The 24,997-nt window shown below is 40.7% G+C and overlaps 1 protein-coding gene across 2 annotated transcripts in view; it reads left to right on the top strand.

The window, feature by feature from the left end:
- The window catches only part of RSBN1L (round spermatid basic protein 1 like), a 105,447-nt gene that overhangs the window by 43,275 nt on the left and 37,175 nt on the right, over positions 1 to 24,997 (top strand). The window contains exons 3-4 of one of the 2 annotated variants that reach the window (XM_045032479.1): positions 30 to 290; positions 609 to 673. In XM_045032479.1, coding sequence (XP_044888414.1) covers positions 30 to 290; positions 609 to 673 — 326 coding nt within the window. Of the gene's footprint in view, positions 1 to 29; positions 674 to 24,997 lie in introns of both variants that reach the window. The other variant, XM_045032472.1, reaches the window with a different exon arrangement.

The raw sequence follows: 24,997 nt of genomic DNA, 5'->3' as shown, positions 1-24,997 counted from the left end.
TGTTTCAAAAATCTCTTTCCTCTTTACAGGTGGGAAGGAAAAACCAAAAACCAATGCAGAAGAATTACTAATTAAAAAGGTAAAGAAGAAAAAGAAAAAGAAACACAAAGAATGTGAGAAAAGGAAGCGTCCAAAAATGTACAGCAAATCTATTCAGACCATCTGCTCAGGATTGGTTTCTGATGTTGAGGATCAAGAAGCCAAAGGCATCATAGATGATCATCTTAAGGATTTCAGTGAGAAGAATATGGATCCCAAGAAGGACTGTGGGTCCAAGATACCTGAGAACAGTGAGTTTCCATTTGTCTCGTTAAAGGAGCCACGGGTTCAGAATAAACTCAAAAGGTTGGACACATTGGAGTTCAAACAGCTCATTCATATTGAGCACCAGCCTAATGGAGGTGCATCAGTTATCCATGCCTACAGTAATGAACTCTCTCACTTGTCTCCTGTGGAGATGGAGAGGTTTGCAGAAGAGTTTGTGGGTCTGGTTTTTAGTGAAAATGAAAACTGTGCAGCTTACTATGTAATGGGTATTGTTCATGGGGCAGCTACTTATTTACCTGACTTTTTAGACTACTTTTCATTTAATTTTCCCAATTCACCAGTGAAAATGGAGATTTTGGGAAAGAAGGATATAGAGACAACGACTATGTCAAATTTCCATGCTCAGGTAAGAGGTTAAACATTTTATTTTCTAAAAACATCTAATGGTTTCAAATAAACTATAAATGATTTTTTTAATGCAGTTGCTATCAGCTAGAGTATATAGATAAAACAGAAGATTAATAACCGAAGAATATTTGAGTAATCAACTATTTGTTCTTAAAATATAGACAATAAGGAAGCTTTGTTTGCATTCAAACATTCCATTGCACTTTCTATGATCAGTTGAAGTGTGTGTATGTGTACGCACTTCTAGAGATTGGTTTTCCTTGGCTGAAAAATAGCTGTCGTGTTTGGAGCATGAGAATGAATTTTCTGGCTGGTGTTGGCTTCATTTAGATATCTGGACACGAACCATAAGGCTACAAAAGTTCTTATTTCACAAAATAGTAACATTTTATACATAGAGCCCATCTGATGCACAATTTATGTATATTAACATGTATATTGATGCTTCTAAATGCATTCATATAGTGGCACTGACCTACAGCTAGTCTGAATCCTTTCAGTTAACTCTGTTCCCTTGAAAGTTATTAAATCATGGGGCAAAATGGTGGGTCAACTTCCTGAATTAGGTTTTATCTGAGGAAAATTATTGTATAATCTCTAACAATAGCTGCTGTTTGCTAGATATTTCTTAACTCTCTTTAAGAGTTATTTCTTAGAGGAACAAAAATCATTTCAGTTTGTATAACTTCAGGAGATGAATTATTTTTAGTTTCATTAGATTACCACGATGAATGCCGTATAAACACCTATATAGATGTTCATGAAAGAACTAATGAAGAAGCTGAAGAATTCTATTTTTGATTACATCAAATTTGGATATTTACATTTAACTCTGTTTACCAGAAGAAACAAGTTACTACGTAGTTTTTAAAGCATGTTCATATACCATTTAAAAAATCACATATAACTTCCACCTATATAAATGTAATCATAAAAATTTGTGTTCAGATGTGAATAGTATACTATCCATCTTAGTTTGTGTGTAAAACTTTTCAAAATAACCTTTTGCTAAAACGTGCATAGTGTACAGAAAAGAACTGCCCACAAGGAATACCCAGTATTAAGACATGTTGCTGTGAAAACTGGTGGTTAACAGACAAAGCATCCTCTTTTGCTACAGAACACCTATATTCAGTACTGCCACAAATATCTGTACCAAAGCCTTACTCCCTGTCTTAAATAAGACTTCTAGAATTATGGAATAATCACCAAAAATGTTCTCACTTCACGAGACAACTTAAAGTAGTCAAGATCGATCCAACTGTGGTCTTTATTTCTGTATGTGGTACCTAGATACTGTGGTGATGTATGCATTAGAAGTGAGTTTTTAGATAGATAAACTACCCTGAAGCTATGGGTTGATTACCTGTATGGTTATGACAAGAAAAGTATGTGAAGATGGCACTTAGAGCAGAACTTTTCCCTGTGTATATTCTGGATCTTATCTGCCTGTTTCAAGTGACACATATAAGCTTCTGCTTTTTTTAGTATCAGAGGGGTAGCCGTGTTAGTCTGGATCTGTAAAAGCAGCAAAGAATCCTGTGGCACCTTATAGACTAACAGACGTTTTGGAGCATGAACTTTCGTGGATGAATACCCACTTCGTCGGATGCATGCATGAATAGGCGTCCTCTGGAAGCCTATTCCTGAGCTTAACTATTCACCCACGAAAGCTCATGCTCCAAAATGTCTGTTAGTCTATAAGGGGTGCCACAGGATTCTTTGCTGCTTTTTTTAGCACCACCGAGAGATACACAGCTCTGGGAGAGTGAACTAGATTTCTTTTCTGTCTTGTGAATCAGTATAGCAAAATTTCAGTTGCAGTAGCTGCTGTTGTAGCATACGTCAGACCACAACTTGACTTTAGGTCCCAGCTCAGTTTGTAGTATTATCAGTTAAATAAAATATCTTGTAAATTGAGCAAATTGGATCTGGAAATTTGAGATACATGGACCACCTCTGTGCTGTGTTAGTTGCATTTTACAATAGAATCATATGTTTAAATAAGAAATCATAATAAGAGAGCTTTAAATACAACTGATTTTCTTGTATTTCTTGTAGAATCATAGAAATGTAGGACTGGAAGGGACCATGAGAAGTCATCAAGTCCAGCCCCGTGCACTGTACCAGGATGAAGTAAACTTAGACCATCCTGACAGGTGTTTGTCCTGTCTGTTCTTAAAAAACTCCAATGATGGGGATGCCAGGGCGTCCCCTGGAAGCCTATTCCTGAGCTTAACTATCCTTATAGTTAGGTTAGCTATAAGGAAAACTAATTATGTTTAGTTTCATTCCTAGAGTCACTCAGCAACAGTTTAAAGTGAAGACCTTCCCAGATTCTCTCAAGTGGAGAGATTCTTCCAGTTTCTTTAATCTGATTCTGTCATATACTGACTGAACTTGTGGCCAAAATATTCCAATCCAATCGTTCCCTCCTTCCCATACCATTTTTCTGCCATTCCCTCCTTCTATTTTTTCACTTCTGCTATTGTCAACTCAATAGGTGTCATCTGTGATCTACTCTTAAGCCCTCACAAAAGCCTTGCATTTCAGCAGCCTCTTTTTGGATAAAGAAAGATTAATATAGCTCCTCTGTGGACTGTCATTAGGTCTGAAATTGTTAGAGAGAACACATGCTATAATTCTTCCTTCTAGTGCAGTGTAACTAGGGTTGAATGACTCAGAGTCACTTAGTTTGATAACTCTTTTTGAATCTGAATCACAGTACCATGTTCCATTAACTGCCTCAGTACTAGTAGTATTGCCCTCTGAACCAAATTACCATTCACCAGAACATCTAGTGGTCTCAAACTTTTTTTCTCTCTGATAAATTATGTTTGGTAGCTTGTCTCTTATACTCAGGCAGTTCAGGCAATAATAAACCCTTTGAATTCTCTTAATACAGTTAGGAGCATATCTCATTTATCCGTGTTCTCTCTCTGTCTGGTTATGTTGGCTCTTCTCACTCCAGCCTCCTTATTTTCAACTCACTCACCTCCCTTATGCTATTTCTCTTGCTTTACACTGCTTCCCATAATCCTTTCAGCCTTTCTTTCTCAAAGGGAACTTGTTGCTGTCCCTATACTTTGCGCTGACTTTTTTTTTTTTTTGTAGCTAACAGCTATGGAACGTTTAATTCAATATTCCATCTTTTCTCTTAAAGAGCCATTTGATGGTTGTTTGACTAGCAGTAGGGAGGAAAAGAATATTACTCTGTGTATCCTTTTACATTCCCTAGGATTATTTGTTGTTGTTGTTCTATCTCAAGTTACAGAGAAGAACTCTTACTTTTTGTTCTGATTTGTAACTGTACCTACATGTATTCATATAAATGGTAAATTGAATATCCTATTAAAACTACTAATTAATACCACATTATAACAGTCTTCATTCCTTGTTCATAATTACAACAGTTCTGTGACTGTTGGTTGTAAGAACTTCAAAATTTTCTGTGCTTAAATTTAAAATTTTAGTTGGAGGCATGCAAAAAGACTAAGGATGATAGGGATTGGGGAGGCAAAAGATCCATGCATTAATGCATCCAAGATTCTCTCTTCTTTCTTTTTCATTGTCTGCATTTTATTTGGAATGAAAGCTTTGTATCCTGTGTTTTTTCTTCTCTGTGTTTTCTGTTAAGTTTTCAGTAGACTTGGTGTGCATTCTCTGTTGTCTGAACACTGACCACTCTACATATGCTGGCTTGTCAGAATTTGGCTGCATGACAGCTAATGCTTTGCTTCTTGTGTATTTGCTAACTTAACAGGCACACTATATATATTGGGAAAATTCTCATTACCATCTTTGGTTTAATGTCTCCAGAAAACAGTGGAATCAAGATCTTGGCTGGCTGGTCATAAAGGGCTAATGCTGCTAAGCCTCCCCAATCTGCCTGCTTGCTTGTAATTCATACCCATCTTCTCATGTTTCTCATTTTGCCACTTAGGCAAATTTTAGGACTACAAAGTTAAACTAAGATTCCTGCGGCCATTGGATACGAGTCTCATAGCTGCTTCATCCGGGCTGGTTACCTAAGGGATTCTTATGCCTTCTGCTTCTATTGCAGTATATCTTGAAGAATTTTCACTTTTCAAATCTGCCTTTAGCTCTGCATTATAGAAGTCCTAGGCTTCTACCTCCACCATAGCTCCCATTTGTGAGCACTCCTGCCTGCATATAGTCCAGTGGATAGGATGCTAGAGTATGAGTTGGGAGACTTAGATACTCTTTCTAGCTCTTCTAGTGACTCATTGTGTAATCATGAAAAACTACTTGATTGTACTTTCTCTCCCATCTATCAAGGAGAGCAAATATTCCCACTTTAAGATCCTCTGATGACCCTTGCATATAAAGTATGATGTATTATTATTATTATCACTGCATCTTACTCTTTTGGTGAACCAGACACATGTTGTGGGTGGGAAGCAGTTGTATCCTCTTCCTGATCTCCACAAACTTGCAGCCTTCTTATTAGCTCTTCCAATTCAGCCTTAAATAGACTATTTCACCTTGCTGCTGTATGCAATGTAGTTGTAATTTTAAGTTTGTATTGGGCCAGACAACAGTTGGTTTTGGATGGCTCTGCAAGGCTGTGAAGGACTTGCTTCAGAGCCTCAACTGTCATCCTGTTAATTTTGGTTAACTGAAATGCAGACTTGAGGTTCCCTTCAGTATGTTTTTTTCATTCTCGAGGCCTCATCTTAGCACCTGGATTCAGTCTCCAGCAAAATCTGAGAGAAGATTCCACTATGCTTTCATGTTTTTTTTGTTGTTACCCCTTTCCTTGTCATATTAGCTGTTTCTGTATCTGAACTTTTGTATTTCTCAGGTTAGTTTTTCAATATCTGGTAATAAGGCCTGCCCTTCTGCATTTGGCAGATGAATCCTTCATTAATAGTAGTATATACCCTAAATCTATGAAGTCTATGATTCAGTCTTGGAAATATAGTTGATCTATATATGTATTCCCAAATGCTCATTTTCTCCTTAAAGTGATTTCAAGACATTTGTTTCTCGCATACTTGTTACTTCTTTGTGCTTCCTCAGAGTGCTGGGTCAGGATCCAGATATTCTTCTTTAATTCTCATTGGAAGATACCCATAATGGAATTTCAGATATGTGAGTTCATGTGGCAGTGTAATTCTGTTGGCAGGTGACCTAGATAAAATCTATGATCTTCTCCCTTTCTGCCTCAGTGTTGTAGGTGGCCATTGTTAAGTATGTTGCTTAAGAATGTTTTTACTGTTGCCAGGTTGTTACAGGTGCTCAGTGCTTCTGTTCTTGGAGCTCCAGTGTTGTTGGCACTAGAAGAGCATTGTTCCTTCTAATTTTTTTCCATTCATGTGCGGAATCAATTTTGTTATGTGCACCAATATTGAGGTAATGTGTGGATATGCATCACCAGTAGAAACTAAAAATCTAGATTTACTAAATTTATTTTCATGCAAATTTTAAGTTATTTTACAGATATAACTAAAAATACAATCTGAAAATAAGCAGCCTACATCTGCACAGTGTCTAAAGTTATGTGTTTAGTTAAACTGGTACAGCTAAGGTTACAAGTTAAAGTTACATTCTAGGATTGTACTATTATTGGATTGTACCACTTTAAATACTGAATGACAAAGCACAATATGATAATAAAAGTAGTAATGATAATTACTCCAGCCAGGACAGGTTAGGCATTTTAGAACTCACTACTCAAAAAATTTAAATTTAAGCATGAGAGAAATAAAATTATGAAATGCATAGGCCAGTCAAAAAACTAAAATAACAGCACTTTGAAAGGATAAAATTACAGAGACTATATGTGTATTGCAGGAAGTACCAAGCAGTAACAACACCAACAATAAAACTATGTGTTGGGAGGTGAGTGTGAAAGAGACTCTGTGTGAGTGACAGAGAGAGACTGTGTGTGTGTGTGTGTGTGTGTGTAAGAGACAGTGTGAAAAAGAGACACTGTGGGTGTCTGAGAGTGAGACTGCATGTGTGTGTGTGAGAGAGACAGAGATACAGACAGTGTGAGACTGTGTGAGAGACAGCGTGTGTAAAAGAGAGATGGAGACTGTGTGTGTGACAGTGTGTCCTGGGAAACCATGAGAAACCATGTGCTGTCACTTTAAGCAGAGCAGCACTCACCAGTCTGAAGGCTTGTTCAGACACAGCAGCAGCTGCCAGCAGCTCCGTCTCGCTCCCAAGCCATGACCCTCTTCTCCCCCCACTGCTCTGCGGGGATGGGGTACATAAGTCAGAGGGAGGGGACACCCTGACATCAGTAGCCCCCTCCTCCCTGCTCTGCACATAAGAGCAAGCGGGAGGCTCCCGGGTGCAGCTGTCCGGGGTGTCTCCAACACAGAGGGCAGGAGCAGTGTGGCAGCAGAGCAGTAGGGGTGGGGCAGTGAACACAAGTCACTGAGAATGTGCATGTCTGTAATAATCAAGTGTGTGGCACTTGATGGACTGTTGTGCAGCTGCGCAGGTGTGCAGCTTAGAGGGAACACTGTAGAATGCAGCTTGCTAATTCAGCAGACCTTGACTTTACTCATAAAGAAAGACCACAGGAAAGGTTTGATGACAAAAGGCACTCAGACAAGTTCGTTGCCCTCAAGGCTCAGTACTAGCATCGCATAGTAGCTACAGGTACACTAACATGAGTGCCCGGGAATGATTCAGTCAGCAGCAGGAATTTCTGCTGTTCCCTTGGCCACACAAAAGGTTACAGTGTGGTACCCTGATATTTATAGATTGAGACAAACAACTTGCGTACCACCTTATGTGTTACATGACATCTGCTTGTTATCTCCTTTGTACCTTGCTCCAGATGTCTCGAGCAAAACATTCGTATACATCACTTCTATTAAACCCTTTTTTCTTGTGTTAGGTCAGGATGCACCTGTGTTAATCTTTTGGAATGTGTTCACATACAAACATACATAAACACAACAACCCAGCACCTGTTGCTTCTTAGGCATGCCTGTGTTTTAGCAACGCTAGCAGTACCCTTGCCAAGTTCATGTATCGGACAGTGAACTAGTAAGCATCTGATTTAATACATGGCCTGACCTTGATTCACAGCGTGGTCTGACTTTGCTGACAATGATTCAGGCCTCAGGTCTTACACCAGGCCCAGTGCTCCATGCTCACGCTCTCTTCTACCGCCATATATGTTTCAGTTGTCTGCAGTTTGTCTCTCTAAATCGGTCATCCACAAGGAAGCCAATTCCAAAACAGAACCTTTTCCTTCTTGTACACTCTTTCCTTGTATAGACCCATCACTGAAACATCTGAGCACTATCTATTACTCATGGGAGAATTCTGCACCAAAACATTAAAAATTCTGCAAAATTCTACATATTGTATTTGTCAAATAACTACCATACAGAAAAAAATATCGCAATAACTGGTCAACATTTCCTAAACACATGAAAGTTAAGTTACAAATACTTGGTAGCCAATACCCTGCATTCCAGTTATAATCCTGGATTTTCATTTAAATTACATTACAGAATACCAAACACCGAAATAAAAATAAAGTAGAATGTCACTTTAAATTGCTCAGACTTTCGCATATGAAAGTCATACAGTTTTGTTAATCATCATGCTGCATTTTTTTAAAATGGGTAAGTAAAATAGATCCTGAACTGTAATCTAACCCCATTGTGCCACTCTGGCACAGGAAAAAATCAAGAAAGCACATAGATCTTTCTGTCTGAGGATTCCCTTACTCTCTTTTACAATAAGGTTATGGCTACACTTGCAGCTGTAGAGCGCTTTAAGTTAAACCAGCCTTCGTAGAGTGCACTAGGGAAAGCGCCCTAGTCTGTCCACACTGAGAGCTGAAAGCGCACTGGCGTGGCCACATTGTAGCACTTGCAGCTGCATTGGGAGCGGTGCATTATGGGCAGCTATCCCAGCATTCAAGAGGCTGCAGTGTGCTTTTCAAAAGGGGTGGGGTGGCGTGGAGTGTGACAGGGAGTGTGGGGGGAGAGAGAGTGGGTTTTTGGGGTGCTGAGAGTGTCAGCACTCTATCTTGTAAGTTCAGACCCCTCTCCCTCCCTCACCTCTCTCTCACTCACTCAAAGCAAACAGTAGCTGTTTTTTTTTTTTCTTGAGCAGCCTGCACTCCAAACGGAGCCCCCCTGCCTCTATCTCACTCACTCAAAGGCAAACAGTAGTTGTTTGTTTGTTTTTCTCGGACCAGATAAGCAGCCCTCGGAACTGGAGCTTTGAAAGGGCACTTCTGCCTCCTGAGTTTACAACAAAGACAAGAGAGACCACTTCAGTTAAGAGGATTATGGGATGCTTTCGGAGGTCAATCAGTGCGTGATAACTCCTCGTTTACACTGGAGCTGCAGCAATTCACCCAATATGCAACAGCTGTTAATCCTCTCGGGGAGGTGGAGTACCAAGACTGCTCTAACCAGGGAGTCAGAGCGCTCTCTGTGCCTTGCCAGTGTGGATGGGAAGTAAGGTAGAGTGCTCTGGGAGGCTTTATTGTGCTATAAAGTGCAAGTGTAGCCAAGCCCTAAGACTCCTTTACACCACTCTGGCAATGTAAAAAAGCCTTAAAACTTTTACACATTTTAGGCTCCTGGGGGAATTGACTGAGAACAGTTAACTGACAACAGGAACAGCAGCCTGCCTGCTAAGTTGTTACATTTCTGCTCTGCTTCAGGGACAGAACCTGCCTTACAAAACCCTACCCCTCCAAGCTGGGGGCACTACAACAGTGAGCAAGAGGGACAAAGTGAGTCTTTCTTGCTCATTTGCAGGCAGGCACCTGCCCAGCCCTGCCCCCTTAACATCTCTCTGCATACGCATGCACACCCAGCCTTACCTTCCCTGCCCTCTGCAGTGAACAGGGAAGGGGCGTGTCTTCGCCACAGATTTCTTTGCTCCACCATTGTTCTGTGGGGGAGCAAAGAAATCTGCGGACAGTGTGAATCCTGCGCAGAGGTACAGAATTCCCGCAGGAGTAACCTATGCCTTGCAGTCATCCCATTTTTGTCTAAGCTATTCATTAACTCAAGGTAAATGCCTTCCTGTTGACTACAGCCAGGAGCCCCTAGCAGTGGATGACAGGTAATCCCTTGCTGTGGCTCCAGATCCTCACAGTGCACAACAAATACTTCACTACTAACAATTTTACTTCCTGAATCAATCTGCCATGCTTTACTCCTGTCCTAGAGGGGTAAATTGGTGATAAGCTTAGTTCTGTTTTTTAAGCAAATATGGCCAGGCAGTGATTCTAGTTCTTCACATACTCATGCCCCTGGTTCTCCCTGTATCACTTTTCAGGTCATTCTTTTTGACACGTTATATTTGGCTTTTTGTTTCTCCAGCCATTTTCTCTTTCTCAACTCATTTTTACCTAGCTTATGCTATTCTCTCTTCATTGTCCCCTGCCTCCAATTAATGCTACCCTCCTTGGTGGGTTTGTACTATTCCCCTTTGTACAGAGCTACTTACTCTTCAGTCTACTCTGTCTCTCTAATTTGTCAAATTCAGCTGCCATGCCAGTGTTCTATTTCTTTTGATGTGTGAAGAGGAATATTGCAGCATATTTGGGAATGAATACTTATCTCTGACCTACCTTGTTTCCTCATCTCTTGGCCTTTACACAAATATCTAGTTCTTTTCATTTGCTCATTTCATAGATTTTAAGACCATAAGGGATTTTATTATCAGGGCCTTGGGTATTCTGTGATGTAGCAAAATTCTGCAGAATTCAGCTCCTGCTACAGAGTCTTACTTTAGAATTTGACCTTTTATTTTAAATATCAAAGGATTACCTTCATGGCAGCGGAATAAATTAGCACTGCCATGGAATTTAAGGGCTCTGTTCTCATTGTATTTGAGGTACCTCAGGGCCCTGATCATGGCCATTTTAGGTTGACTGCCTACATAATACTGGCCATAGAATTTTTACTCAGTAGTTCCTAGATCAAACACAATGACTTGTGGTTAGGATTGCCAGTTACGGTTGGACGTATTCCTAGAGGTTTAATCACATGACATAATCTTTAATTAAAGATTAATCTTTAATTCCTGGAGACTCCAGGGCAGTCCTGGAAAGTTGGTAAGCCTACTTGTGGTTGAACTAAAATATACAGAGAGAGCAACATCCAATCTTGATTGAAAGATTCTTTGTGATGGAAATTCTAACCCCATTCCTTGGTAGGCTTTTCCAGTAATTAATCTCATGAAAGATTTATCTTATTTCTAAAGAATTTTTTGAGTTTCTACCTGCAAACATTGGTTCTTGCTATGCATTTGTTTACTATATTGAAGAGCCTTCTAAAATGTAATGGTCTCATAGACCATGATCAAATTGCCTCTTAACCCTTAAGTTTCTCATTGTCAGGCATATTTTATATACTGTGAATCAACTTTTCTGAACACCCTCTCCAGTTTTTCAACGTTCTTTAAAACATGTGTACATCAAAACTGGACAAAGTATTCTAGAAGTGGTCTCACTAATGCCATATACGGAGGTATTATTGCCTTCCTACTCCTACTTGATATTCCCTAGTTTATACATCCCAGGGTCACCTTAGCTGTTTTAGACAGTGTTGCATTGGAGTCTCATGTTAACTTGGTTATAGACTATAACCCTGAAATCCTTTTTGGAGTTACTGCTTTTTGTTGTACAAATTCCCCATCCTGTACATATGGCCTGTACTTTTGTTCCTTGATTTATGATTGCATTTAGCTGTACTAAAGTGAACTTGGCTTGTTTGCATCCTATTTTACCAAGCAATCTCGATGATACTGTATGACATATCTCATTATTTACTGTTCCACCAATCTGTCATCTGCAAAGTTTAGCTCAGCGCAGTGATTTTGTTTCCCAGATTATTGATACAAATATTGAATAGCATTGGACAGAGAATAAGTCTACATGAAACTATACTAGAAGCAACCACATGCAGACTCCTATTGATTTTCTTAGTGACAATTATATTTTGAGATCTCTTGAGCTAGTTTTAATCCATTTAATATATGCCATGTTGATTTTTGTATAATGCTAATTTTTAGTAATATCAATTCAGATGCCTTCTAGAAGTCTAAATATATTATGTCAACACAGCTGGCTACATTTCTCAACCAGACTCCATAAAGTTGTGAAGTTGATTTGACAAGATATATTTTCCATGCAAGCGTGTTGATTGGCATTAAAGATTGGATTTTTTTTTATTGCTGAGTCCCTTATTAGTAGTTATCTTACCTGGGATGGATTTAAAAAATAATAGGCATATAATTACCTGGATCATCTTGTTCATCCACTGGCTTCTTTTTCCCTTCTCTTCCCGCCATTCCCAGTTCACATGTGGAGTTGCAGGGTAGCATGCTCTAGAAAGTCTGGTCCATTCATGTTCTGTCTTCCCCAGCAGCGGCTTGCCAGGCAGCGCTCTTACCACAGGGTAGAGGGAAACAAAAGGGAGCTGTGCTGTGTAATAGAGCTGGTCGAATATTTTTTGACAAAATATGTTTATCAGAAAATGCCAAATTGTCAAAAACCAAAACTTTTCACAGGAAAGAGTTGGTTTCAATCAATTTTCTGTTTTTGAAACGTTTTCCAATTGTCAAAAATTCCATTCGGACATATTTTAGAAATAAAAAATATTTGTTTTTGGTTTGAAATTACTTTTCCACTTGAAATGTAAGTTACTTTATAGTAAAAAAGTAAAACAAAATTTAAAAACCTGAAATAAAAGTAAACATTTTAAAATTATAAAACAATGTTTTGATTGTTAATCTGAAATATTTTTATTTTGAATTTTTGATTTGCAAAAGTCTCAACTTTTGTAAAATTATTTTTATTTGTTTCTTCTTTTCATCCTGGTACGCGATAAGGAACATTTTTCAAAATCTTAAAATCTCGTGGGTTGGGTAAACCATTAATTGTGTAGCATATTGACCAGCTATCAAATGAAGTGAAAGAGTGCAGTAGAAGGGCTACTCTGTAAAGTATAAGAGCTAGATGAGAGGGAGAGACAAGATCTCCATGAAGACTAAGGGAGACAAATTGTTACTGAGTCAGCTCTGCAGAGCTTAAAGAGGTGGCAGCGAAGACCTGATGCCTGCTGCACTCTTTACCCCACCACTTCCTGAACAGGGCCATTACAGCAGCCAGTTGGAAGTTTTAGGTGAGGAGGCAGGAAGTCCAGAATCTAGGTAGTAACAAATATAAGTGCATGGCTTATGCCGTAGTGCACTGAAATTAAAAGCTACTATTCCTGCAACTCTTTGGTCTCCTAACACATTTTCCAGAAGTATTTAATTCCAGTTCAGCTTTTGCATTAAATTGTGTCTGCAGCCTAAAGTAGTCTGACTGCACCACTTTCCTCCTCCTCCTTGTATTTTGACTTCCTGGTTTTAAAGTTGAAATCTTAAAACAGAAAAATCCAGGATTTCAAAATATAAAGTTCTCCCAGTAACATACTGGGGTTGGGTGTGATTGTAAAGCACACTGATGTGCTGTGTTCTGACTGCCCTGTGTAGACCCAGGTGGCATGCTCTAAAAGGAACCTAGTTTGTGTTAATGTAGTCTTGTTTCACACAGACTGTTAATGCGAAGTGATACCCTTTTAAAGTGCACCAGCAGGATCTCCAATGTGCCAGTGTAGGTGCTTCACAAATCACACCCTTCTAGTGCTCTGCTGGCATCATGTAGACAAGCCCACTGTAGTTCAGGGCTTGAAAAATGTATCAAATGAATGCCAGAGGACTGAACCCTGCTAAACTAAACCCAAAGTGTGGTTGTGACTTGCCCTAATCCAAAATTAGCTTATATCACCCATCCACCCCCAATTTGGAAAAGGAAAGCACAAACGTATTTAGTTTATTAAAATATATACTATGTGATTCACTTTAAAAATGCTTACAAATAAAGTCCACATTGTCCAAAATGAATCTTGTAATTCTGTATTGAGCCCCCACAATAACACTTTAGTGTTTCCCTCTTAGATACCAGTACAGTTTTACCAAATTAATTTGCTTTTTAAAGCCTTGGACTGTTCTAAAGTCTTTATTAAACTAATCAGACAGTGCTAAAAATACACTTGGTTGGTGCGACCCTGATCACAGAAATGGATATTAGTGAAAAACTGACAATTTTGTCTTATGATTTTACTTCCACAATTTGACACCACTTCCATGCAGTAAACTCTGACACAACTTCCTTTACAGACAGATTTGGGGTAGACATTTGTGTCTTCAGTTTTAAATAGTAGACATTGTGTCACTTCTTCTGCTGGACTCTGCCTATGTCTTGTGAATTTGGATTCAGTCATGCAGACTATATAATGGAAAGATTCCATAGCTGCTTTGAATATTTTCTTGATTTTTGTGCTTGTATGGTTCCAGTTCTCTGTTTAATTGTAACAAGCAAGATTTTCACTGGCACTGTGACAGCGGAGCTATCAGCCTGTGATCTGTCAAGTCTCTCAGAAACCTCCTTTCATTGTTTTTGTAAGCTTATTACCTTTGAGCATAGTCCCTTAAACAGCATGCTATATTTTGATCAGTTACTCTACTTATACTCAGTGCAGATTTGAACTATAGGGTAATTTATAGTAAATGTAGATACATAATTTTGTTTAGGTTCTTGAGATATCAGTCTATGATATCTGAGAGTTCACAATATCGTCAGAAATTTAGGCATTAATCCTTCTTTTTCAATACCAACCATAATGTTAAATGAGGGAGATAGTGAAAATAATTTTTCAAAGTTGCACAGTGTGTGTGAAGACTGTTTGCTATCACTACCTTCTTCTCAATAAGGTTTCACTTTATTTTGTTGTTTGAGTAATTGACAAAGATCTTGTCATACTTTTATGTGCGTTCTTGAATGAAGTCTTCAGCTACTTTGATCAGGACAAAATATTTTGCTGATTTCCTTTCCGACTAGAATAAATAAATTTGGGAAGAATTCATTCTTCCCTTATATGGATGCTTATAGCTGTTAACCAGTCATTTATCTTGTTTGACCAACTGTATTGTATTAATGTTGTTGATTCTTTTTAGTTTTGTTTATTTTAAGTTTTTCTCCACTACTTCACTTGCAGTGATTAATAGCGGACCTACACATTTTAAAATCTGTCTGGAGGAGTATATCCAGGTTTAAGTGGTGCAGTCATTCCTTTAAATTTCTCCTTTTGTACTACACTGAAAGTATGTAAAAAATTCATGATTTTCTTATCTTGTTTGCTTTTTCCTTTTCATTTGGTTTTTATGGCATAATTGCCAATTGATCTTTGCTATTTGCTGGTCATTGTAAGCTAATAGACTTATGAACAGAGCTGGTTGAAGAGCTCTTCTGGAAGATGTGGAATAGGACCTTCTGTTATCAATTTCATTTTGATGCCATACAGTTACAGAAAATGTCTCACTCATGTTCTCTTCTATTTCACTAGACAACACTTTACTCAGTGGCACATGTGATCTTAAAAAAGAATCCAGATGAACTGATTTTCTTCATTTCTCGATGAGCATGAATCCTTTATCTTGCTACTTAACAACTCCTGACAATATTTGTTTATATTTTACCTTGGAATGGCTATTGGTTTTCATTCCTTAAGTCCAGTCACTTGTTTTTTCAACTTTTGGGTATATTGATTCAGAAATTCATGCTGGTATTTGGTAATCACTCATTTGCAATATTGATCAGTGTTGGGGCAGCCTGTTGGCATAGGTAATCCACTTCACCAAGAGGCGGTAGCTAGGTTGACAGAAGAATTCTTCTGTCAGCTTACCGCTGTCTATACTAGAAAATTGAGTCTACTTAACTATGCCACTCAGGGGTGTGGATTTTTCACATCTGTGAACCACATAGTTATGATGAGCTAATTATCTGGTGTAGACCTGGCCTTAGCTAGTACAGACATTCTGTTTCCAGCCTGCTGATCCATTTACTTCCCTAATCCTGTCTCCCAAGAAATGAGGCTTCACACATGTCCAGTAACTCGGTTCAAGCCAGGGTTACATTCCACTACTTTTGTTTTTCTTTTTAATATTGGCATTTGTTTTATTTGTATTTTTGTTTTTTCTTCTTTTTTAAAGTGTACTATTTAGCAACACATTTTGAAGATTATAGTAGTTGTAATTATTTCAATTACTATTAATAGTAGTCTTAAAGTACTATCTCGGGGTGCAAGCTTATCTCCTCTGGTATAGTCTACTAGGGTGTAATTTTACATTACAAGTTTGCTTTGTCTTCAAAGCATTTTTTTAATTTTAATTTTGCTTTTATTACATTATAAAAATGGGTATAACTATTTAAAAATATGCATTACCATAGGAAATTTAGGTGTGAAACAGAACATAGGCTAAATAAAATAATATCCCCTGGGGTCATGCCAGAAGTGGTCTTTTTTAGTCACCACACAATACTTGTTACTAGCATAGGCAGTTTTTACTTTACCAGCATCCCAGTGTCTCAACTGTACTGTCAATAGTCTAGTAATACAAATAAAATTGTCACTGTGTACGTGCAGTGTCATTTACAATTGATTATTTATAGACACATTCATTAGGAAGGGCCCATTTCCTGTAGAATGGCTATGAACACTTCTAATAGGGGAAAAAACACAGTGGTGCTAATTGTCATCACCTGACCTCCCCTTTGCACAATTTGTTTTACTACTAAGGGTTTCCCCGGAAGTGACTGCACTGAGTTATACTACTATAACTGGGTGGTTCTTCGACGGTTTGGTCATATCGATTCTAATTAGGTGTGCACATGCTGCATGCACGATCGTCGGAGAATTTTTACCCTAGCAACACCCGATGGGTTGGCTGTGGAGCCCCCTGGAGTGGCGCCTTCATGGCATTGGATATATACCCCTGCCGACCCAGCGCCCCCTCAGTTCCTTCTTACCGCCCGTGACGGTCATTGGAACTGTGGAGCGCGGCATTGCTGTCCTCCATTCTCCCTAGCTTTTACTTCCCGGTTTGGATAATTGTTCTAGTTCTTATAGTTATATAGTTAGTGTAGCACAGTAGTCTTGATAGTTGTAGAATTAGTTTGTATATAAAGTTAGCAGGTTGGAAGGGGTTCCTTCCCCTTCCTCCCTGCCTGCCGCCTGGGCTCATGCCCAAGTCTCCGGGGTTTAAGCCGTGCTCAGCCTGTTCGAAGCTTATGCCAATGGGAGACCCCCATGACTCCTTTTTAAAGTGCCTCGGGGAGTCTCACCATGCCGAAAAGTGTAAGATATGTAGGGCTTTCAGGCCTTGAACCAAAAAGGAGCAGGACGTTAGATTCAAGCAGCTTCTTATGGAGGCGGCCCTCAGCTCGGCTCCTCCTTCGGCACGCCAAGTTCCAGCACCTAGTGCCTCGGTGTGCAGTGCTCCAGCAGCAACTTCGAGTACTGCACCGCAGGAAGACTTGGATAGAAACCCACGGCACCAGTCCTTGCCGGCAACACATCCAAAGGCCCTCCTAAACCATCGTCGGGGATATTCTCTCCAATTTTCTCCCCTCGTTCCCCCCTGTCCCTCTTCAGGGACCCCTCTTATGAGCAACTCCTTATACAGGAGGTCCTAACACTCCTGTCCATGGGAGCAATCGAGGAGGTTCCGTCGGAACTAAGGGGCAGGGGGTTCTACTCCCGCTACTTCCTAATCCCCAAGGCAAAGGGGGGGCTACGGCCCATTCTGGATCTGCACAGACTCAACAAATTCATGGTAAAGTTGAAGTTCCGCATGGTTTCCCTGGGGACCATTATCCCTTCCCTAGATCCTGGGGACTGGTACGCCGCCCTCGACATGAAGGATGCGTACTTTCACATAGTGATTTACCCTCCGCACAGGCACTTCCTTCGCTTTGTGGTAAATCACGAACACTACCAATTTGCTGTCCTGCCCTTCGGGCTGTCCACGGCTCAGAGAGTGTTCACCCAATGTATGGAAGTCGTGGCAGCTTACCTTCGTTGACAATGGATCCAGGTGTTTCCGTATCTAGATAACTGGCTCATTCGGGGCCACACCAGGGAAGAAGTGCGATCCCACATCCGGCTCACCCTAGGCACGTTCCTCAAGATGGGCATCCTGCTCAACAGCAAAAAGTCGACTCTGGAACCAACCCAGAGAATAGAGTTTATCGGGGCAGTCTTAGACTCCAGACTCGCCTGTGCTCTCCTGCCGTTTTCAGGCTTTGGCAAACATCATCTGTAGCCTCCAAAACGTCCTGACTTCTATGATAAAGACATGCCTTGGCCTTCTGGGGCACATGGCGTTGTGCACTTACGTAACCAGGCATGCCAGACTTTGGCTCCGCCCGCTTCAGGCCTGGGTATCAACGGTATATTGTTCAGGTCAGGACAGCCTGAACATGGTGGTCATGGTTCCGGAACCGGTCTTGACCTCCCTTAGTTGGTGGCTGAACCCCACATCGGTGTGCGAAGGGGTATCATTTCACACCCCACAACCTTCCTTATACCTTGTCACAGACGTATCATCTCTGGCGTGGAGCGCCCACTTTGGGGAACACCAAACACAGGGCCTTCGACTGCTTCCGAACTAACTCTCCACATCAATTTACGAGAGCTGATGGCAGTACGCCTCGCGTGTCAGACGTTTTGCTGTCTGCCACATGGCTGTTGTGTGGCAGTCCTCACAGACAACACCACGGCCATGTTCTACATCAACAAGCAAGGGGAAGCCTGGTCGTCTCCCCAATGCTGGGAGGCCGTTCGCCTGTGGGAGTTCTGCATAGCCCACTCAATACATCTGGTGGCGTCATTTCTCCTGGGGATCCAAAACACGCTGGCAGACCACGTCAGCAGATCTTTCCAAACTCACGAGTGGTCCATTCGCCCAGACCTCATCCACTCCCATTTTTCTGAGGAGGAGGTTTCCCCGGGTCGACCTATTCGCCTCGTGCAACAATCGGAAATGCCAGGTATTCTGTTCTCTCCAGGGATGTTCTCCGGGATCCCTATCGGACGCTTTCCTACTCCCATGAAAGACCAGCTATTCTATGTGTTCCCTCCATCTCCGCTAGTCCACAAGGTCTTGCTCAAGTTATGCAGGGACAAGACATGCATGATTCTGGTTGCTCCAGCATGGCCCAGGCAGCACTGGTACACTACGCTCCTGGAGCTATTGGTAGAGCCTCCGATCACACTCCCCCTGTGGCTGAACCTGAGATCACAGGACCACGGTCGCCTCTGTCATCCCGACCTGCAATCCCTCCACCTTACAGTGTGGATGCTGCATGGCTAACTCAATCGGAGTTACTCTGCTCACAATCGGTGCAGCAAGTTTTGTTAGGCAGCAGGAATCCCTCCACTCGGGCCACGTACCTGGCCAAATGGAAGCGATTCTCCTGTTGGTGTGGGCAGCGCGCCATGCCTCCGTTACAGGCGTCAATACCTTTCATCCTATCCCTGAAGCAGCAGGGCCTGGTGACATCATCTATCAGGTTGCATCTGGCAGCCATATCGGCGTTCCATCCAGGAGAACATGCTTCCTCTGTCTTCTCCAACCCGATGGTGGTTAGATTTCTGAAGGGTCTAGATCGTCTCTACCCACAAGCACGACAACCTGTTCCAGCATGGGACCTAAACCTGGACCTTTCTAAACTCACGGGGCCCCCCTTTGAGCCGATGGCCACCTGTTTGCTCCTTTATCTATCTTGGAAGACAGCCTTCCTTGTAGCCATCACTTCAGCGAGATGCAAATCTGAAATCTGAGCCCTCACGTTTGAACCACCGTATACAGTTTTCCACAAAGACAAGGTGCAGCTTCGCCTCCGTCCTGCCTTCCTTCCCAAAGTGGTATCTACCTTTCATGTGAACCAGGACATTTTCCTCCCAGTCTTTTATCCAAGGCCCCATGCCATGTGGCAGGAGCAACACATGCACTCCCTCGACTTTCGTAAAGCCCTCACCTTTTATATTGAGTGTATGAAGCTGTTTAGGAAAACAACCCAGCTTTTTGTTGCAGTTTCCGAACGGATGAAAGGCCTACCGGTCTCCTCGCAGCACATCTCCTCATGGATCACCTCTTGTATCCGCGCTTGTTACGACTTGGTGGGGGTCCCGACCCCACGTCTCACAGCTCACTCCACGAGAGCACAAGTCTCGTCGACCACTTTCCTGGCTCACATTCCGATTCAGGAGATCTGTAGAGCTGATGTGTGGTCATCTGTACGTACCTTTGCAGCTCATTATGTGTTAGTTCAGCAGTCTTGAGATGACGCTGCATTTGGTTCAGCGGTTCTGCACTCAGCAATGTCTCACTCCGACCCCACCGCCTAGGTAAGGCTTGGGAGTCACCTAATTGGAATTGATAGGAGCAAGCACTCGAAGAAGAAAAGACAGTTACTCACCTTTTGTAACTGTTGTTCTTTGAGATGTGTTGCTCACATCCATTCCAAACCCGCCCTCCTTCCCCATTATTGGAGTAGCCGGCAAGAAGGAACTGAGGGGGCACTGGGTCGCCACTTCAGGGGACTCGACAGCCGACCCACTGGGTGTTGATAGGGTAAAAATTCTCCGACGATTGAGCATGCGGCGCGCGCACACCTAATTGGAATGGATATGAGCAACACATCTCAAAGACAACAGTTAGAAAGGTGAGTAACCGTCTTTTTCATTATTAAACCAAGAATTCTCATCTTTAACTATTTAATGTCCTCTTTAATGCTTTTACTTTAACATTGTCACATTCCTCAACTCGTTAATTCCCTCTGAACTTTGCAGTGTTTATTTGTGCAAAAACTGTTTTGAAGTGACACATCTTTAGCTATTTTTTTGGTGGCTTTGTTTTTGGGGGCGGGGTTTGCATTTATTTTTTAATGTAGTACATTTTGCCTGCAACACTGTATTTACTAAATATAGTCCTTGAAGGGTGGCATACTTCTGCTTTGGTTTTGTGCAAATAGGTAAGAGACATTGGCTTTTTTGACCCTTTAGGAATTTTTTTAATTTAGTTTGTCCAGTTACTCATGTCAAGCCAGACAGATCTACAGTCAACAGCTTTCACATTTATTACAGTTAGAATGAGGCGTAACCACTCAGTTAATACAACACTAGGTGAAGACTGAAGAATATGATGAGTTAGCCAGCTTTATATAGAACTATCATTGGATCCCTACCCACCTTCCAGAAATTTCTAGTTTCTGTCAGCTAAGTCCATTTACACTTCACAACTTCACCTGTTCCCTTCAGTATCCAGTGACAGTTGATTCTGTCCTTTATCCACCCCTCTCTCAAAAAACCAGTTAACCTCTCCATCTATTCTCCCTATCATCCAGGCTTCTAACAATAACAACTTCCTTATTGTTTCCTAAGAATTTCTGATTGTTTTCCCTTTGTAGATTAAATCTTACATTCAACTTTTTCATTCAAGGATTAAAATGAATCCGATATTAAACTTTCAAATGTTATGTTTCTGTAGATATTTAGTGGCATAAATTCCCAATAAAGGAACATTTGCCAGATTTTTTTTTAAACCTTGACAAACTCTCCCACATCATCTTTGCTGTCCACTGTGCCCATTTACCCTTCTTTCAACCTAGTGCTTGAAAAAGCTACTCTCCCTGATGTGTGAGAGTATACCATTTAGTTAAAGCTTTGGATTACTTTGAGTACTTCATAAAAAAACTTTTGAGTCCACCTCCTTGCTTCTGACTTCAGTAGCATAAATTTTTGGTTTATATAAACATTTGGTGATTCAAAGGTCTCACTTAACCCTCCACTCATTTGTCACTTAGTGATCAGCAGATGTTCTGAAGACTAGGTTCTTCTTACTGGTCTGGAACACACTTGTTAGGCAAGTCTAATTTTTAGGAAGGACAAGGTATTCAACTCTGCAGTATGGCTTATTTAGTTATATTTTGTGGGATTGCTTCTGCTGGTTCTCTTCTGTCCTTGTTCTTATAAATCTAATAGTCTGTTTAGATGTGAGTGAGTTGTGTATAATTAACTATTTTCTGCTCTTTTTTCTTGTTGCTCTGAATGCAGGATCATGATAGGTGATACTCCAGGAGGTGTCCCTCTTTGCCTATGTTGTGTTCTAATACATCTGCTTTCTCATTTGTTTTGATGTGATCATGTTTTGTTTAATACCAATAGGTCTTTCACTCCAGGATTTGGTTCCTCTTAAAGTTTGTGGTTCTGGTTCTCTACTTCACAGTGCTCCTCAGTCTTTGTCTTGTTCTATGCCTAAGTATTGTTTGTTCATATAACATGCGGCAACATTGTGTGTGAGTTTGCGCATGTATGCAATAAAATTAAGCGTTCATGAAGCAATGAGTGTGATGTCTTTTTCTGGTTACTTGTAAGTGTCATGCTAACCTTTTATGACCCTTTGAATACTGTTCTTACTGGTTAGTCTGCTTTCATTATGAGTTTCTTATTTATTGTTTAATTATTGAGCAGTGTATCTGCTAATGAAGACTTTTTTCTCTTAGTTTTGATTCTTTAAATTATCTCCCTTTCAAAGTCCAGTGCTTGCTATTTCCTTTCCTATTGCATAACTTCTATAAAAGTATAGTCTGTCAATGCTTGTCTATAAAGTAAAAACTAGAAACCTCATTAATACCTTCTGAATGTTAGTTGGAATTTGAATTGAATTTGAATAGGACCAATCTTAATCAACTTATTCATAAATGATCTGGAGAAAGAGGTAAAAAGTGAGGTGGCAAAGTTTGCAGATGATAGTAAACTGTTCAAGATAGTTAAGACCAAAGCAGACTGTGAAGAACTTCAAAAAGATCTCACAAAACTAAGTGATTGGGTAACAAAATGGCAAATGAAATTTAATGTGGATAAATGTAAAGTAATGCACATTGGAAGAAATAACCCCAACTATACATACAATATGATGGGGGCTAATTTGGCTACAACGCATCAGGAAAAAGATCTTGGAGTCATCATGGATAGTTCTCTGAAGACGTCCACGCAGTGTGCAGAGGTGATCAAAAAGCAAACAGGATTTAGGAATCATTAGAAAGGGGGTAGAGAATAAGATGGAGAATATATTATTGCCCTTCTATAAATCGATGGTATGCCCACATCTTGAATACTGCGTACAGATGTGGTCTCCTCATCTCATTAGAAAAGGTTCAGAGAAGGGCAACTAAAATGATTAGGGGTTTGGAATTGATCCCGTATGAGGGGAGATGAAAGAGGCTAGGACTTTTCAGCTTGGAAAAGAGGAAACTATGGGGGGAGATGATAGAGGTATATAAAATCATGAGTGATGTGGAGAAAGTGAATAAGGAAAAGTTATTTACTTGTTCCCATAATATAAGAACTAGGGGTCACCAAATGAAATTAATGGGCAGCAGGTTTAAAACAAATAAAAGGAAGAAGTTTTCACACAGTCAACTTGTGGAACTCCTTGCCTCCTGAGGAGGTTGTGAAGGCTAGGACTATAACAGAGTTTAAAAGAGAACTGGATAAATTCATGGAGGTTAAGTCCATTAATGGCTATTAGCCAGGATGGGTAAGGAATGGTGTCCCTAGCCTCTGTTTGTCAGAGTGTGGTGATGGACAGCAGGAGAGAGATCACTTGATCATTACCTGTTAGGTTCACTCTCTCTGGGGCACCTGGCATTGGCCACTGTCAGTGGACAGGATACTGGGTGGATGGACCTTTGGTCTGACCCAGTACGGCCATTCTTATGTTCTTATGAATAAGTTATGCTTTTATGATAGTAAGCAGAGAGGAAAAGAGAATTATTGAAAACCATTGACTGAAATGTAAATCTTTAAAATATAAAAGTATAAATCTCTTTGGGAAGATAATTTACTGCAGTCATCGCTTCTAATTGCGTATTTTTTATTTGTAGGAAATGTATGAGTAAAAAAAAAAAACTTGTACCAAATAAACTCCCAACCAGTCAGTCACCCAGAAGTTCTGGATCTGAAAGCTTCTCCCTACCTGAGGTGGAATCTCATGTTCTGGTCTCTATCTGCCCCCAGTAGTGGGGTTTGTCTATAGGGACACTCAGGAAGTTAATATAAATCAACTAAAGGTGTGACATTAATGCACACTGGTCAAAGTGCATTAAAAAACCCCTTGTGAATTCTGTCATTCAAGAGTAAAGTAGCCTTAGTTTCCTGTAGCTTAACTCTCCTTGGTGGAGGATTAAGCTACAGCGAACTAAGGGCTTGTCTGTGCTTGAAATTTGTTGTGGATTAATTTATTTTTTGTTAAATGCCTTGCATCCATAAATGTTTCTTCTTCTTGTTACAAATGATCTAGTGTTTTAATGTGTATTGTTAAACCCACTTCGAAGATGGGTTCACTGAGATGCGGGAGGAGTTTACTTTCAGCAAAGTAGGTGTGGGTGCATCTTCATCCCAAAAAAATGGTTACACATCTGCTAAGTCATCCTACTGGTATACCACGCTTGACTGGTTATCTGCTCATCCTCTCTGTTTACTTGTGTGCCCGCCACTGCTCAAAGGACATCCTAACCAGCTGTCACCTCCCTGTTTTAAATGTTGGCACAGAGCCAGGTTCTGTCTTTCATAATTCCAGCAGCTGCGGAGTTCACAAACCTCTGTCATGCTCTTGATTATTGATCAGTCATCCTCATTCTTTACTGTGGTCCTGCGCTGAAATTGCAGACTTCATTGCCCTCTAGAGAGAGGCATATGATCAGGCACATCTGAACACCATTTGTTCAGCACAGGTGTGAAAGTGGCTATCCTGACAAATGCAAGATGGGGGCACAACTGTGACACTCTCCAGTGTTGCAGTAAGGCACATGTTCACCTATAGTGTTTGGTGACTCTTCATACGTCATCATTGATGTGAGACTCCATCATCATCAAGGCAAAGGAGCTCCAGCTGGAGTATAGAACTGCTAAGTACTATGGGACCTCAGGGAAAGCTAGCACAGTCTACTGGTACTATTAGAAGCTGGACAATATGTTTGCTAGAGATTACACCACTCAGCCATAGCATGTTGTGGACTTTTTGACTGAGCCTCCAAACCAGGATCTCATTCATCCAGTGAACTCTAGGGCAGACGCAGTTGCAGAGATTCAGGAGCATCTCAGACCACAGCTGGAGGATCACTCTAAACCACAGGCACAGATCCAAACTGGAGGGGACCAATTCTAGTGAGTGTGGAATGACATATTACAATAACACTTTAAGACAGGAGGGTGAGGGCTTTGACTAACTTATTTCCAGATACTGTAAAGGGTACCACAATGTTGGTTTACCTTCTCTCTGCCTCCTATGTCTCACCTACACCTGCTACTCAGTGATGGCCATACCAGAGACTGTACAAACTCTCCATGCCTTTTTTCTATAAACAGAAACACAAGTGCTGCTTAAGCTTGCCATGTACTGTCCCACA

The sequence above is a fragment of the Mauremys mutica genome, chromosome 1 (assembly GCF_020497125.1).
Source record: "Mauremys mutica isolate MM-2020 ecotype Southern chromosome 1, ASM2049712v1, whole genome shotgun sequence".
Classification (NCBI taxonomy): Eukaryota; Metazoa; Chordata; order Testudines; family Geoemydidae; genus Mauremys; species Mauremys mutica.
The sequence above is the reverse complement of the archived record's forward strand: the minus strand, read 5'-3'. Positions and strand labels throughout refer to the sequence as shown.